We start from the raw sequence: 17802 nt of genomic DNA, 5'->3' as shown, positions 1-17802 counted from the left end.
GCCTACATGCTGTTATTCTGCCATTCAGGAGACAGCGGCATACAAAATGTCTCTACAAGTCTTACCACCTCCTGGCCCTTCACCCTGTGAAGTAAAGAATGGTGTTTTCTGTCCAGGATTCCCTTTTAATTTTACTGTGGTTTCTATTCTCCTGCATCCACCCAAGTGTGGACTTGGCTCAGAGAGGGTAATTGGTTTAGGAATAGCCTCCTCTCAGAGGTTAAGGTGGTATCTAACCTTTGTGACTTTCCTCCAATTCTCTCTTTCCTAGTGGTCAGAATCTGGTCTGGGGTAGGAAAATCAGGTAGTGAAACATCATAACTCTATTTCTCCAACCTTAGCCTTTTGGGTTTTGGCTCTCGACAATTGCAGATAAACTTTTTTGAATTACAACAACTTACATATTCAATGAAACATCTGAATCTTGCAATTAAAAAGCATGGTTTTCAAGATTTTTCTCTGTGCTACAAATCTGCAGAGACTACTTAACATCTCAAAAGCTAAGAGTTTCACTCATTTTTAGTTTGAGAGCAGTTCATATAAAATCCCCCATACTTGATGGTAGGAAGAAGGGTAGGGATAAAAACAATAGAAAAGGCCGGGCGCGGTGGCTCAAGCCTGTAATCCCAGCACTTTGGGAGGCCGAGATGGGTGGATCACGAGGTCAGGAGATCGAGACCATCCTGGCTAGCACGGTGAAACCCCGTCTCTACTAAAAAGAATACAAGAAACTAGCCAGGTGAGGTGGTGGGCGCCTGTAGTCCCAGCTACTTGGGAGGCTGAGGCAGGAGAATGGCGTGAACCCAGGAGGCGGTGCTTGCAGTGAGCTGAGACCCGGCCACTGCACTCCAGCCTGGGTGACAGAGCGAGACTCTGTCTCAAAAACAAAAAACAAAAAACAAAAAAACAATAGAAAATAAATGCATGCTGTCCTCTTTCTTTATTTCTCCTTGTCTGTCTTTAGAAGAAACACTAAGTTACACTTACAGAATAGAGAGAGTCTTCCTATGTGGTCCAGTCCCATTTATCATCCTCTTTTGTGAATTGTGAATGTATATTCATTTCTACAACTTCAAATAGCTTCCTAAGTACGTATGTCTTTTTTGTTTTGTTTTCCCTGGTCTGTAGGCTCATTAAGGTCAAGAATAATTCTACTTCTGTAAACTTCAGTCTGTCTGTAATGATTTGCTTATGATTCACTGGATTGGAACCTTCTTGCTTCTTGATGTCGTGATGGCTAGTGGGGCTGTTTTCTCTATATCCAGGGCAGGCCTTTCTGCCTTGAAGTACTGGAAGGACATTCTGATTGCAACAGGAATTTCATGTGTCCAAGAGAGACACACAGCCATATAAAGAAATGTAGAAACAAAAATCTCTTTTTATCACTGCTTTTATGTTTTTACTTCCTTCCCATTTTCTATTAGAGTCAAACAATATTGTGGCTGGAAAAGAACTTCAAATGCAACCTCGTCATTCCACAGATGAAGAAACTGAGGTTGAGGGAAGTAAAATGACTTGCCCAAAGACACGCAGCCCTTTAGCAGTGGTGTGGAAACCTGAGTTCTTGGCATGTGATTCCCAAGTCACCTGTCTATTGGGCCATGCCCGTCGTTCAGAGTTTGTTTGGTTGATAAGACAACATCAATTTGTACATTAGAAACGTTATTTCTAAACTGATGTTAATTGCTTCCTGGCTTTTCTAAGAAGTAATGAATGTTTGAGTTTCCAGGCAAAGGAAAGCCTCTTTGCACGATTACAAAAATAACCTAATTAAAGAGACTTTTGCAAATCACTTGCTAAATAAGTTGATCAGGCTACAGAAGAAATAGAACTGAAGACACTTTGAAGCATCTGATAATATGCCAAGGAACACCAAGGAAAGATAAATACTAAAGTTGAGGGGGTTATCAAACGACAGTAATTTCTTGGTTCCTGTGGCTGGTAAACTCATCAGGATGCTTTCGTGTTTTAGGTTGAAAAATCGGAATATTTGAATATTTTAAGTCTAAACCCTCCATTCAGTTGAAAAACTGGGGAGAAAGACAATTCTGGTCAAGTTAAATTAAAATATTTTAGTTGCTAGGGGGAAATACAGTAACTTTATTCCATCATCCTGGTCTTACTCATTTTTGTGTCTATCTGGATGTATGCATTGCAACATGGAGACACATTGTTGTGTATTTTGGACCATTAGCCGTATTTGGGCTGACAACCACAAAGTTCAAATTCTGCAGGGTTTCAAATTCACACACTGCATTTGTAATGCTGACTTTCTGTCACAAGGTTGTTCATATCTTGGCAAATAAAAATTCTTAGAAAATGTAAGGTAGAACCCCATTCTCTGTAATACCAGCCTCTGTAGAGAGAATTTTGAAAGCAAAAATGATTTTAATATGCTTGTGCATATGGACATAAAATTCCATAACTGTGAGAAGCATAATGAGATGGTTCCTAAAGGCAAGTTAAAACTGCAGCATCAAGCAGAAATTTTTTTTATTATCTACAAGAGTTAATTAATAATACCATTTGGCACTGTTAGATGTTCAGAAAATAGTCTAATAAGTAAGAATGCTTTGCTTTCCTTTTGTATTAAAGGCTGTTCAGACTCTCTAAATTGCTTACTAGGAAATAGACCTTGTGGTATAAGGGTCACGTGCTTGGAAACTAATTGGGATTCATTGTAGTACTGCATTGCCACAGATGGCTCATACAGAACATAATATAATGCCAGTCAAATGCAGTGAGGTATTTGGAAATAATTTTCCTTGGATAGGTTTATAATCATATGCTCCAGCTGATTTTCCCAATGGCAAGATTCCTATCCACCATGTATTCCTTAAATAGCTCCAATTTTGCTGGAAAAACTTTGTAAAATAAATTCAATTTATAATTTTAGTCTAAAACAAAGTAAAATAAAAAGCTTAAATTTTTTTTTTTTTTTTTTTTGAGACAGAGTCTCACTCTGTCACCCAGGCCAGAGTGAAGTGGCACGACCTCGGCTCACTGCAAGCTCCACCTCCCGGGTTCACACCATTCTCCTGCCTCAGCCTCCAGAGTAGCTGGGACTACAGGCGCCTGCGACCACGCCCAGCTAATTTTTTTTTGTATTTTTTAGTGGAGATGGCGTTTCACTGTGTTAGCCAGGCTGGTCTCGATCTCCTGACCTCGTGATCCACCCGCCTCAGCCTCCCAAAGTGCTGGCATTACAGGCGTGAGCCACCGCGCCCAGCCTACAGCTTAATTTTTTTCCCCCTTATTTCATTAGGTTAGAAGCAAACTTATTAGAAAACAAATTAGACAACACTATGTTTCATTGCTGTTGATGCATTTGTTCAATCTTTGTTTGTTTATTGATTTATAGAGATGAGGTCCCACCAAGTTGCTCAGGCTGGTCTTGAACTCCTGGGCTTACAGGTGTGAGCCACCACACTCGGCCACTTGTTCAACCTTTTACTGCCTCCCTGCCCTCTCCTGAGCTTGAACAATATTTTTCAAAGTATAATCCACAATCTGTTATTATTTAACAAAAATTCGGATTAGCTCAACAGCTAATCTGAAATAAAATGAGTAAAACCACTATATTCAAACTAGTTTTAATAAAAACTCATGTTTACTATCTAGTTTTAAATAATGCAACTATTTAGGATTGTTGGGGAAAAAAATGTAAGAAAAGCTATTAAAAAACAAAAAACAAACAAAAAAACCCGCTTGTATTGGAGATTCTTTTAAGAAGGAGTCATGTACGTGACTTAATCTGGGAAAAAACTGCTACATTCAAGCTAATTTTTATGAAAACTAATGTATACAACTAGTTTTAGGCATTCACTTTCAGGCTTCATTACAATGAAATGATTGCTGGACTCTTCTACTGAGGAGAAATGTCGGGAGGTAGAGCCTGTAAACAGTAGTTTAGATAATTTTCCCAGGTGGTTCTGATTTACACCAAAGTATGAGAACTAATAATGTAAACATAAAGCTTAAAAGTTGTTTTTTTTTTTTTTTTTTTTTTTCCCTTTCACGTTCAAGTCTTTTGTTCTACAGTTTGCTTGAAATGCAGTGGTTCCTGGTAGGATCACTGTGGTCTTAGCATCCATCGACATGATGGCAAGAACTGGTTGAGAATCAGTATAAAAGGAGAAAGAGAAGAGTGTGGGCTGGGCGTAGAGGCTTATGGCTGTAATCTCAGCACTTTGGGAGGCCGAGGCAGGTGGATCACCTGAGGTCGGGAGTTTGAGACCAGCTTGGCCAACATGGCAAAACCCCTGTCTCTACTAAAAATACAAAAATTAGCCAGTTGGTGGTGCACGCCTGTAATCCTAGCTACTTAGGAGGCTGAGGTAGGAGAATTGCTTGAACCCAAGAGGCGGAGATTGCAGTGAGCCAAGATGGCACCACTGCACTCCAGTCTGGGTGACAGAGAAAGACTCCATCTTAAAAAAAAAAAACAAAAAACCAAAAACAAAAACGAGAAGAGTGTGAAGAAAGTAAGTACTCGAGATGATGAATAAAGATTTCTCCAGGGAGGAAAGGGTACAGAGAGAGCAATAAACTGTCTACTTGATAATTCTGAGATGGTCTAGCTCTATAGTTTTACAGCTAATCATGAAGATTATCAATTGAATATCATAAAATTTCCATCTCAAAGATGTGCAGTTTTTCCCTGAATTCTCCGTGGAAAGGGTCTGTCACATTGAATGCCAAACATGTGTTATACATATTGCATAGGATTAGTGACTCTACCTCTGCAATCAATCAAGCAATCAACAGCAATGATTTATTGAGTTCTAATTATATATATAAGTTTGTGCTTTAGCTTATTGGTTCTCAGCGTTTCCAACACATTAAAATCAACTGGGCATCTGAAAAAATTACCAATGTCATGCCCCAACTAATTAAATTAGAATTTCTAGAGACGAGGTCCAGAGTTTTTACTACAGATCTTCACATATTACCAATTTGGGTCCTTCTTCTAAGTGCAGTGACCTCTGCCATTGATTTATGATGCTTGTATAAGAAAAACTGCTCTTAGAGATAGAGCTTGAGCCTCTAAATTAGAAAACCAATTTTTTAAACCAGATTCCATTTTAAGATGCTTGATAAATTTTAGTTACTGCCCATGTGACCAGAGAACAATACTTAGTTTCTCCAGAAGGTACCAACAATTGTTAACTGATATATATTAGCAGGACTTTTATTAATTATTTCATTTTCTCTGCCATAATTTTATTTAATTATCATAGTAAATGTATAAAGCCCATAATATTACTTTCATTTTACAAGTAAGAAAATTGAGGCTTAGAAATTTACTCAAAAGAATACATAACTATTTATTGAGTGGCTACTATGTGCCAAGCACAATGCAAGATGTTTTGTACACTATTATGGGATGAGAGTCACATGATCACACCTGTGTTCCCTGGAGGATGATCTGTGGAACACTGGTCTGTCAAGATGCTGTGGGGAAAAAAAATCTGCAATCTAACAGGCTTGAGAAGTGCTGAATACTTTTCTGCTTTGTTGAAAATTCTCAATGCACAAAAACTTGTGATGCACACTGAGATAGCATGTAGTAAAGGAACATTTAGAGTGATGCTCCATGGGTTATTTTACTATGAAAATTTTATTTGAGAAACATTTGCCAATTGAACCCATTTTGAAAAACACCCCTACAAAACTTTATGTTCTAGAAATTTTGTCCCACTGTTACATATCAAGAAATCGAGACTAAGAAATTTGGTAACTTGCCTACAGTCATTTAGCATGTGGCTCTGCTAGAACCTGAATCTAAGTTTGGCTGTTTTAGAAAATTTTCTTCTGCTTCTAAAATCTATAACTGCAGGCCAATGACTGATACCTATTTCTCTGTTAGTAAAGCTGAATTAAAATTTTTGAAAGGATCAAATGTAATGTTGTATGTGAAAACATTTTAACTATAAAATAGTACATAAATACCAGAATTAGGTAGCATACAGTCTAAAGTAGTATAGAAATATTAACTTTTGAAAGAGATAATTTCTCTGTCCAAATCTCTGAATTACACTTTTAAGTAATAATCTCTGCAGAAAGTTAAGTTTCGTTAGTTATTGTTAATTTTGATTGTCAATACTTCATCAATCACACTTGAACTCTTTTGGTAGCATTTTTGGTTTATTAAATTGTCTTTGGGAGAGTAAACTTACGAAATTTGTGGTTTCTATATACTGAATCCATGAAATATGAAACTAAGAATAATGTCATATTCATCCCAACATCTGATTCTATTGATTATGAAAATGTGAACTCTGACCTGGGACAAATAGTGTGTTGCTTCTAGTTTAATAATAATAAAACAATGTTAGTGTAATTTATGATATTTTCTTCTGAGTACATTTCTTTAAAGAAGGAAGCAAAGCTGAGAAACAATTAGGACAAGAGTCAACTAGTCAACTTTCCTGAATATGCTTTACTGGAGAAATATACGGTTGATTGGAGAGGCCTGTGGTTTCCAAAACTGGGAGCCATTTAAAGCTAAGCAAAGAGAAGGTAAAATGCTATATGATTGCACAGATGGCATATCTCTACTTCAAGGAATGTGCTTTAGGGGATTGCTTGATGTGTCAAAAGATAATCCCATTAAGAAAAGAGTAAAGACCAACTGATCCCATATTTAGAAAAGATGAAACACATCTTCAATTCTCCTATTCACTAGGGAGGAGAAACGAGCCCAGAGGAATCATCAGATATTCTCTGTCACAACAAATGAAATATGCAATAGGTTTTTTATGTCACCTGGTTGAGTTAGCATGGGAATTATTTACAGCACTTTGAATGAAGATGGAAAATGAATCTACAGAGATCTGTAACTAATATGTACGGACATTCTTTCCTTTATTTTTTCCTTCTTGCCCTTTTCCCCAGAATACTTGGAATGAATTAGTAATGATGATGGATCCAAAGAAATAACTGTGAAAGTGGTGATGTTCAGGAAAGGTTGCTCCAAGAACAACCACTCTATCTAGGGTAAGTGGGAAGGAAGTGAAATAACATCTCGTAGAAAGATGTTCATCAATGCAAAGTGAGTGGTAAATGGAAATGAATTAGTACATAGCTTAGGACTTTGCTGGGATCTTCAAAGAAGTACTATACAGCTTGAAAAATATCACCGTTCCTTCAAGACTCAGAACCTACAGAAGACTGTTAAATTCTACAAGTAAACGTTATTTGAGAGTTTGAGGTTAATGAATTTCTGTCCGGGAATTATTCTTGACTGTGTTCTGTTTCCATGAGTGATGTTCAATTTAGCTAGTGCTCTTCTGTGACACCAGAAGTTTCAAGTTTAGTTTTCTTTCTGTGGATCACAGTTTTTAAATCTTTAAATTCTAAGACATTTTTGAGTCTTTGTGTAAATAATACATTTTAAACCATGGAATCAATTTCAATTAAAAATTATTGTTATGGAGTTATGTGTGTACTATTGAAAAGGTAAGGGTTTCGGGTCGTTTGACAATACGCAGATCTACACAATATATGAACAGGGAGAAGAAAAAAGAGCAGGGAACGAAGTTCACAAAGATGAAAAGAAGTCCACAGAATAAGCATCTTGTTTCCATGCTTTGCCCTGTTGAAATTCTGATCTCCTTTTTCATGAAAGAAGAGTTACTTATTTTTAATGCGTGAAGATAGAACTAAGATGACAAGTGGGACAGAGAAGATTCTTGTAAATACACATTTCTAGAAGTCTATATACTCCTAATATGCCCCTCCTTCAACATACAGTGCAAGTCTCTTTCCAGTGTATTCATTTCAATGTCTAGAATACATGAGTTTTGCTATCCTAAAGGAATAGAGAACTGTGGCTATTTATGCTTAGCAAACACAAATATCAACAACACCAATTAGTGAAAACATTTTCTACTGGGCACACTTCTTTTTTTTTAAAAAAAAAAACTGATTACACAGTATGAACTGAGGACTGTTTCCGAATCCCTCTCTCCTCTCGAATTAATTTGCCACATTCTAAATCCGTAGATAAAGTGGTTCCAGAAGTGGAGTTGGTTGGATGGGTTTGCTTACATTGCAGTCCATAAAAGAAACAAAAAGCCTTGCATGCAAAAGAAATGAGAAAAAATATAGAAAAATGAATAAATCAGAAGCAAGAATGAATGTTTAAATGAAAATTTACATCACATGAAGCTGGCAACTATGAAAAGCACATTAAAGCATCATATATACAAGCTTTTATTTTTCAAATTAGTTGCATAAAACAAGACACCTCAAGAGCGAATTGAAAGTTAAAGCAGATCAGTTCATTCTCTCTTTTAATTAAAAAAACAGCTTCTTACAACGAGAGCTTAGGAAAGGGGTGTTCATTGTTGTCACAGTTGCCTTATAATTCTGGGGAAGATTTTCATGTGAAACCAGGTTATAATGAATCATTCCCAGTTTTGGGCCCTTAAGGAGGGCTTCTACTTAAAGAAAGTGGATCTATTATCAGATTATAAATCAGAACCAGCCACATAACTTGCAGGGTCCAGTGCAAAATGAAAATATGGGACACTTTGTTCAAAAATTATTTAGAATTTCAAGATGACAGCAGAGCATTAAACTGGCTCTGTCATTAATAGTCATAGTCTTAAAATTCTAACAATATTTAAAAATTGAATCGGGAGCCTGATTCACTATCATGGCCATAAAGCTTTGTATTTTGTTTATTCTAGTATGGTTATGAAGGAATTATCTTAAATCACAATCAGCTTTTTCAAAACAATATAAGCTGATTTCCTTCAAAACTGGTGTGATTTCCTTCAAAAATAAAAGTAATAGGCAAAAATGGTCAACTACTAGAATTGTCCTATAATCCCAAACACAAAAGTCTCATATACATTGCATTTTCATTTTGCATTATTATATTCCTGGCAAAAAAAAAATTGAGGTGATCTATCCTTTTACAAAGCTTACTTTGATAGAAGTAAGTGTTCAATTTCATACTATGACTTTTACGTATTTATATAAATTTTTTGCATTAGTACATGTGCTCAGAATCTATACTTAAGGGCTGGTAGCCTTTCTGTTAAATATCTTTTCATAGCTTTTCCAATTTGGGATTTATTTTTCCCTTTTTCCATCTAGGGTTTCTATCTTACAAGCAAACAACTGTTCAAAAATTAACTGAGTTTGGAATTTCTGCACTGTCTTTCCAAATAGGGCTAATTGGATTTCGTGTGTAAGCCCCTTCCTTGTCATTAATAAATGATGGACCTGCAGTGCCCACAGCACCTGGCAGGGATTCAATAGCTCTTTGCTCTAACTCAAAAATGGCTCTTCTGGGCATCTAATTTAATAGACTGAAAAAGAGCAAACATCCTTAAAACCCCCAAACTTAAGACACATAATGCAAGCTATAAACTAACCAGTCCTAGAAAGAGATGACTCACCTGTTCAATATCATTATTCTTCCGTGATTTGTATATGAATTCTCCAATAGCTACAAATACAGAAAGGACCAGTCCGGCAGCCAAAACAATGAAGATGCCCCCAATATTTTCCACTCCCAGAGCACTGGCTTCTTTATTATCTTCCTCGGGGCAGCCATTCCCACGCCACCACTTCTCTTTCATCATATGCAGCTTCCCTTCTTCTTGGAGTTGAAGAATAGCAATAGTAATTTTATCCCGGTAAGGAGAACCTGGAAGTAAAGTCATTTGGATATTGATCACCAAAATGTTGAAGAAGACATCCAGAAGTATTCTTAGTTATCGTCTTAGCGATGACGACGTTATGGCTGTTGTGAAACCCCAATCCACAGATTAACTTGCAAAGGGCAGGAAAGTTCAATCCTGTATTTTGAAGGCACTAAATACTAAATAATTGGGAAGGAGATAGCTGACATGTTGAGATTAACTTTGGCCCCAACCGTTTGCTCCTTTTAAATAAGGAGAAGCGAAGCTAGGAATTCTATGACATGTCTTTGTTTCTGGTGAGATCATCATGAGTCTTTTCACATGTCAAGAGATTTCATTGTATAAACTAAAAATAAAATTCTAAGCCCCCATTGACTGAACGACCCTCTTTTGTGACCAAAGGGACCCCAGAAAAACCTCAAAAACTTAGTTAGCAGCCATACCAGGATGGGAGGTCAGACAGAGCAGTCTATTTGTGGCAATAAGATATCAAATTATAAACAGGACCGAAGGCCATGCCAGACAAGGGTTAAGTCACACAGCCTTGGACTTAAAGAATGAACTATGTTCCAACTGCTATAAGGTTTTTCTTTTTCTCAAGGAGGTAAACAAGCACTGGCCTCGAGATAAGCAATATTAAAACAATTATAGCTCATCCAACTCATAGACACTGACTTCCAGCCCCTGTTCCACCAGCTCTACCTTTCATTAAACAAGATCCTGATTTCAGTAACTTTCTCCAGATTAGAAGACCACCGACCTTAGACTGGTTCTGGTTGGATTAAAGAGATTGTGCCCTTGCAAGCTATTGTGTCCTGAAAGACATTTTGATGTATAGAACCTAATTATAAAACATTTAAATGTTAAGTCTCTACCCCAGAGTGAACATGGATTGTATGTTACGTGCATTTTTGTTCAATATGCATGTGTCAGGATCATCTTCACAAATATTCATAGCTCTGCCTGGAACCAGTTGAATATGTATGTTTAGCCAACCCATTCAGCAAAAAGCTCTTGCCCCAACCCCTCTTTTTTCAAAGTGCCTGTCTTTAATCTTGGTTGGACACATGTTTTCCAGCCTACAGGATGACCACCTTGCAGGTTGTCACTCTTTGCTTATAAAGAAATGAAGTCTCCGTTTCTACTTTTGAAATTTATCGATATTGTGGATACATTTTTTAAGCTAGCAATTATTCAGATCTCACTTTTTTCTAGGCTCTTTGTTGTCTCATACTGTGACTGGGCTTGCCTGGATGACCAGCAGTTCCATTTCTTCTTCTGAGGGGGAGTAACTAGACGTTTCCCACCTCCCTTACAGTTCAGTGTGGTTATGTGACTGGTTTCTAGCCAATAGGAACTAAGACAATGTCTTCCCAACATAATCTTTGCAGATGTTGGTTAGTACATACTGATTAATGCACCTATTAAGATAAACTTAAGACTAGGTTTTGAATAGTTCAAATTTCCTACAAAATTCAGTTAGGTTTGGAAAATTTGCAAGGACTTTATTAATATTATTTGTACTCTATCTTCTAGTAATGCCATTGAACTTTTAATTTTGTAAGAGTTGGAAAGTGCCAATATCTGTCTGTAGACGTAGCTTCTCAACACTGGATTTTGGTTAATCAATGCAAAGGAAGAGGCAAAGTAATATTCTTTTACTTAATCTCTCCTTGAACATGAAGAACTCTTGTTAGCATTTCTTCTATTCAGTAGAAAAGTAGTACACCCTGGCTTTTTCTATTTGCAAACGTTAAAGTCTTTCTTGGTGGAAGCACATTGATAAATGAGGCATCTTAGGACTAGAAGAAATCTTAGGAATGATACAGTTCAGTACACTTACAGTTCAGTACATATTCCATTTTAGAATGGAAGATATTTAGGAACTGAAAGTATGAGCGAAACTGATAGTTGCTGGCACAGCCAAGAATCAAACTCAAGTCTCCTGACTTCTCACTTTTCATGTTTTCATGACAGTGTTCCCATCCATTGCTCCCACCGCTACATATGCCTTATGTCCTATGGCACGGTTAAGTTAGAAAAACAGAAGTTTAACGTTGGTGTCATTTGTTATTAATTTTCCTCGTAAGACTTCCTAAAATAATCGTCAGCATTCAAAAGCAAGTTTAAAAGAAGAGCAAAATGCTTTGGAGTGAGATTATGGCTTATCAAGAGTATGAATTTTTTTGGTGAAAAAAATGGATATTGAAAACCAAATTAAAAGACCTTGGCCATTTGCTTAAATATCCCTAGAATAACGGCTAGTGTAAAAATTAGCCCCATTGATATACCCATAGCAGGTGAGCAATTAAGTGAAGCACTTTGCTTTAATGTACATGAAAGTGCTTCGAAGAGTGTAACAATGATTCTTATGTTAGTGGTTGCAGTAATAATCCTAGAAGCATACACAGTGGGTGCTCAGTAAATGTTGACTGATGCTTTCCTTCTGCCTCCAGGCTGCACAATACCTAAAACATTTCAGACAAATGAAAATCTGATCTCTGTTTAAAGTTGGTCTCTGAGAAAGATAATTTCCAGCCTCCTAGTAAGCTGTTCAAACCTTAAATGCTCTTGTTCTCTCAGAGTTTTATTTTAAATCTCACAGGAGGTACATTTCCAGAGCTGTTGTCCTGAGTGTCTCCAAGAAGCAAAGTCTTCAATTTTGTGTTGTGACTTTGCCAATATTTGATTATGGGACAGAGCTTGGAGCCATAAGGGAATTAGTCAGGGCAAGACTAGAAGTGTGCAGATAGTTTTTAATATCTGAGTATATTTTAACTTCAGTTTTTTTGTTGTTGTTGCTTAAATGAAGTAAATGACATTGGAAGTTATTTATTATGTCACTTGAAATCTATATATATTTCATACACACACACACGTGCACACACACACATCTTCCTGAATAGCAACTGATCTTTTGTAGAGTCAATTCATCATAAAAGAAACGTCTCACAAATTTTTCCAACAGTTGTATTCTCAATGGACATATTCTCTGTGAGGTCTGCCATCTGTTCCAATTATTCCTTCATTGTTTTTAGTTTAAAAGCATGACAGGTTTATAACCACTATGAAAAATTCCTGGAGTATATTTCTTTTCATCTACAAAGTGGGGAAGGCTTTTCAACTTTGGAACTTGGGTGAGGTTGGCCAAAAGGAGACTGAATGGGTACCTTTGGATCTCTCTGTATTATATGTATATTTAATGTTAGTGGTACTCAACACTAGGTCAGCTTCATTCGCATGAAAGCAGGCGGTGATTTTCAAAGTGCTGCATCCATTTAGGAAAGTGGTAGGAAGAAGTGCATTGTTCCCTCCTGCCCCCAGCCCTGTGTCACTCACTGTACTATCAGAAATTTTAACTTTCAAGTTATGTTCCATGCTGTAGAAGGACTGCCAATTAAAAGTCTCATGTTAAAGTGCAAACATTCTCAGGAGGGGTGATACACATTGTTATTTTAAATCATTATTAACAGACAGGAATTTTGGTGCCAAAAAGGGGTGTTGAAATGTGATGGGGTCGGGTTATGAGGTGGGAAAGAGAATGATAAAGGTACAGTTTTTGACTTTATAAAGTTTTTGACTTTATAATTTAGTCTAGAGATGGTTCTATTAAGGAACTATGGTTACTCCTCCATGAGGGTCTTGATTCTGCAAAAATTCAGGCAAAGGTACCTACTCTTGGTGTTCTTGTCTGATTTATGGCCCATTTAACTAAAATCAGCAGTGATGACATATAAAAAATACCGTCTAACTTCCCCCACCTTTATTATCTAAAATGAGGTGGCAAAGCTTGCTTAGGGCAATAGGATATTGTTTTTTTAAAGTCAAAAAGAGGTATAATGTCCTCTTAGCCAGTGCCAAATGATCCCCTGAGCCTCCTGTTGACTAAATTATAGGAGAGCTTACCACTTGGGGAAAAATACACACCTCACTAGCAACATTAGTGTTTTCATCAGGAGAAGTTATTGGAAATAAAGAAGCAAGAAGGTAGCTGTAAATCTTCTAGCCCCATCATTCTGCAGGAAATTTATTTGGAGGACATACATGATAACAATAATAATAAAGTTAATTTCTCCCTAGCACATATTTCTAACACCAGGTAGATAGCAGGAAGTCAAACTGGCTGTATATTCATGGTAAATGTGGAAGATAGTTGAATTTTATCTGATTAGTTATATTCATATTAATTAAAAGTTGAATACATGAAATACAGTTTTTTCTTTTTTAATGAATTTGTTGCTAAATAAAAACATTAGGACAATTCACCTAAAATCTGGATTTTTTTATTTTCTTAGAAAACGGAATATTCCACCATCTTGTTCTCAAAGTCCTACATGTCTACAACCCTCGGACCTGAAAGGCAGCTGTCTCCTTTTGGTAAGTCATGTGGTCTGTAATTTTCCATAATTGCCACTGTTCCCTACTACCTCCTGGCACAAGCATGCTTTGCTCTCTTATGATGTCTACTTGACCTCTGTAAGCATTTCAGTTTGTGATCCCTGCATGATGTTGAGAGTCAAATTGGATCATCCCTTTCAAATGACAAAAATACTAATACAAACAAGCAGATCAAACCTACCTGGGGTCCTTAACGATCTGGCTTGACTGTTAGCTATGATTTCTAGACTAGCCCAGTAGTCTAGACAGTCCCTGATTCCTCTCCTTTGGAATGCTTATTAACAAATTATCAACGGCTTACTCGGGAAGAGCAGGTTCCCGCTATACCAGAACCTTATACGATACAGTTTTCTCTCTTCTTTCTTCCTCCCTCCCTCCCTCCCTCCCTCCCTCCCTTCCTTCCTTCCTTCCTTCCTTCCTTCCTTCCTTCCTTCCTTCCTTCCTTCCTTCCTTCCTTCCTTCCTTCCTTCCTTTCTTCCTTCCTTCCTTCTTCTTTCCTTCCTTCTCTCTTTCTTTCCTTCCTTCCTTCCTTCCTTCTTCTTTCCTTCCTTCTCTCTCTCCTTCCTTCCTTCCTTCCTTCCTTCCTTCCTTCCTTCCCTCCCTCCCTCCCTCCCTCCCTCCCTCCCTCCCTCCTTCCTTCCTTCCTTCCTTCCTTCCTTCCTTCCTTCCTTCCTTCCTTCCTTCCTTCCTTCCTTCCTTCTTCTTTCCTTCCTTCTCTCTCTTTCTTTCCTTCCTTCCTTCCTTCCTTCTTCTTTCCTTCCTTCTCTCTCTCCTTCCTTCCTTCCTTCCTTCCTTCCTTCCTTCCTTCCTTCCTTCCCTCCCTCCCTCCCTCCCTCCCTCCCTCCCTCCTTCCTTCCTTCCTTCCTTCCTTCCTTCCTTCCTTCCTTCCTTCCTTCCTTCTTCTTTCTTTCTTTTCGCTCTTTCCTTCGAGATGGAGTCTTGCTCTGTCACCCAGGCTGGAGTGCAGTGGCACCATCTCAGCTCACTGCAACCTCCACCTGCCGGGTTCAAGCGATTCTGCTGCCTCAGTCCCCTGAGTAACTGGGACTATAGGCACGTGCCACCACACCCAGCTAATTTTTGTATTTTTAGTAGAGACGGGGTTTCACCATGTTGGCCAGGATAGTCTCGATCTCCTGACCTCATGATCTGCCTGCCTCAGACTCCCAAAGTGCTGGGATTACAGGCGTGAGCCACCACACCCGGCCACGATACAGTTTTCTATAGAGAGGGAAACAATAGAGAGGGAGTTTTCTATGGAGAGGAAATCACTAATTACTCCTTGAATTCTACTCTTGTCTCCTATAGACGTACAAGAATGCATTGCTATATGGGTCTGTATACCTAGGCAATAATATTCCTAGGAGAGCAGTAGCATAGAACTAAGGAATTTGGTTTTACATAGTTGGCATTGATTGAATCTGACATTGCCTGAGCACATCATACTTATAAATTAATCTTTATCCTTTTTCTTTTGACCGATATAGCCTTGCTTTTTCATCTATCATTATGGAATACGAACTCTTTCACTTTTGCTATGCATATGCAGTATCAACTTTCTTCTATTCTAATTTAAGGCAAATAAATTATATAGGCATATATGGGTATTGAAGGAAACAATGTGAAGAGGATTAATTAGAAGGATATTCTCTTTAAGATATTCGTTTAGGGTGAAATAATAAAATCTATATATTCTTAAACATGCATTGGTAAAACTTGAAAGAAACACTGGTTACGAGTATATGAAGTTAAATATCTGGGAATCTGTAATTTGGACAATATCTCTGATGTATATGGATGTTTCCATTATTTAGTTCACTAAAGGCATTGTAGGCCTTCTCAGAATGTGGAATAAAGAACTCTGAGCCCATTTCCTTCCACACTGGTAACTGACATTCTCTATCTCAGTCCTGGTTCATGTCTGCCCCTCTTACCAATAGGCGTTCCCACTCCATAACCTTTGGAGTCAATGAGGCCCCCGATCTGAGTGAGGTTGCAGTTTCTCTGCGTCACATACTCAATGCTGGTGGACTCCATCAGCAGCGCGTAGTCCGTGGTGAGCACTCTCTGGATTCCCTCGTCACTGTTTCTTACCAGGGCGGTCTGCTGCCTGCTGCTCATGAAGGCCCACATCTTCTCGTAGGTGGAGATTTTTGATTTCTGGAGGGAAAGAAAACACACTCACCAGCAGAAGAGGGCTGGAAAAACACGACCTAAGATATTCAAAGTCCCAGTGGTTCAAATAATGATAGGGAGGATACTTTCTCCACAGGTGGGGGAGTCAAGATTGATGGTCTCAAGGCTTCACTTTTGTAGCTGAGAAGAGCCCACTTCACTCACTATTGGACAGCATTTTCCTGGAGGCAGCTATTGCACGGAGACCTTGCTCGATTGATGCAAGACATTGGTGCAAGGTCCTTTTGTTGCTTTCAGTTAGGGAAGAAAGAACATTGGTATCAATAATAGCACTTGCCTAAAGAACTGTGGCCACTTAAGAACAAACCATCATGGCCCACTGGGCTAAGGGATCACTAGCTCACTCCAGGACTCTGTTCATTTAATCCATTTTCCTTTCAGTCACTCAACTCCAGCAGGTATTGTTTTGCTGTTTCCAGGTATGTAAGTTTCAATCCTTGATCTAGCATTCTTCTGCTGGACAGAGCCCTGGGGTAAACCACTGACTTCCTCTGCTTTATTTGTGAGAGAACTGTCATTCACTCTTCTCTTTTCCACAAAACCTAGAAAGTAAATGTTCTTTTCAAATTAAAATTTAGATAAGAAAAATCTTCGGCCGGGCATGGTGGCTCACTTCACACCTGTAGTCCCAGCACTTTGGGAGGCTGAGGCGGGTGGATCACCTAAAGGTCAGGAGTTTGAGACCAGCCTGACCAACATGGTGAAACCCTGTCTCTACTAAAAAAATACAATTAGCCAGGCATCGTGTTGTGCGCCTGTAATCCCAGCTACTCAGGAAGCTGAGGCAGGAGAATCGCTTGAACCCAGGAGGCGGAGCTTGTGGTGAGCCGAGATCATGCCATTGCATTCCAGCCTGGGCAACAACAGTGAGACTCCATCTCAAAAAAAAAAAAAAGAAAAATCTTCGTACTGTATTTATATGCCTTTTTATGTGCATAATTCTAACTGCAATCATATTTTAGATAATGAGGACTGAATATCTCATTTCGATGTGTTCCATTAATATGTTTGTCTTTTCTCATATTCTTCGGCTTTTTGATAGATTCAGTAATAAATTGTGTATGTTATGTAATATATGCACATATACGTATGTACCACTGCCTCATTATCTTTCTTTGCTAAAGTATACTGCCTAAATTTTTGTATTGCTTAAATATGAATTTTCCATTTTTTTGAATAGTGATCTATGTTTAGACATTTTGCATTTTACTCTGTAATTTCCATACAGTTCGAATTTTTGTTTTGAATTTTTCTTCATTTACATCAGCATTCTCTGCTTACTTCAGAGATAAAAAACGTTACAGGAATTATTGGTATTTTTAAGCTAACCCCAGTTATCACGGTTATATGTAGTACTCACTCACACACATTAGCTAGATCCCTTGACAGGCACAGGATGCATCATCTCAGTAGTGCAGAAAAGCTTAAAACATGGTTTTGGGCCATAAGCAAAAAATGGAATACCTGCAGAGTCAACTCTATCATGGTTATTCATGCTCGAGTGTTCCTGGGGGTCACTCAATTCCAACCTCTATTTAGGACCTGGTTA

At 38.0% G+C, this 17802-nt stretch overlaps 1 protein-coding gene and 1 long non-coding RNA gene across 9 annotated transcripts in view; one reads left to right on the top strand and one right to left on the bottom strand.

The window, feature by feature from the left end:
• Nucleotides 1–17802, bottom strand: part of GRIK1 (glutamate ionotropic receptor kainate type subunit 1) — a 403736-nt gene that overhangs the window by 9315 nt on the left and 376619 nt on the right. For 6 of the 8 annotated variants that reach the window (XM_007965616.3, XM_007965633.3, XM_007965600.3 and 3 more), the window contains 2 exons: nt 15992–16217; nt 9414–9664 (listed from right to left, as the gene is read on the bottom strand). In XM_007965616.3, the coding sequence (XP_007963807.1) occupies nt 9414–9664; nt 15992–16217 (477 nt within the window). Of the gene's footprint in view, nt 1–6992; nt 8081–9413; nt 9665–15991; nt 16218–17802 lie in introns of those variants that run through there. The other 2 variants (XM_007965624.3, XM_073009886.1) reach the window with 1 other exon arrangement.
• Nucleotides 6902–17802, top strand: part of LOC140709836 (uncharacterized) — a 146783-nt gene continuing 135882 nt past the window's right edge. The window contains exons 1-2 of the long non-coding RNA XR_012090594.1: nt 6902–6999; nt 13955–14036. This is a non-coding gene — a long non-coding RNA (uncharacterized lncRNA). The remainder of the gene's footprint in view (nt 7000–13954; nt 14037–17802) is intronic.

This window comes from Chlorocebus sabaeus, chromosome 2, assembly GCF_047675955.1.
Source record: "Chlorocebus sabaeus isolate Y175 chromosome 2, mChlSab1.0.hap1, whole genome shotgun sequence".
Lineage (NCBI taxonomy): Eukaryota > Metazoa > Chordata > Mammalia > Primates > Cercopithecidae > Chlorocebus > Chlorocebus sabaeus.
The sequence above is the reverse complement of the archived record's forward strand: the minus strand, read 5'-3'. Positions and strand labels throughout refer to the sequence as shown.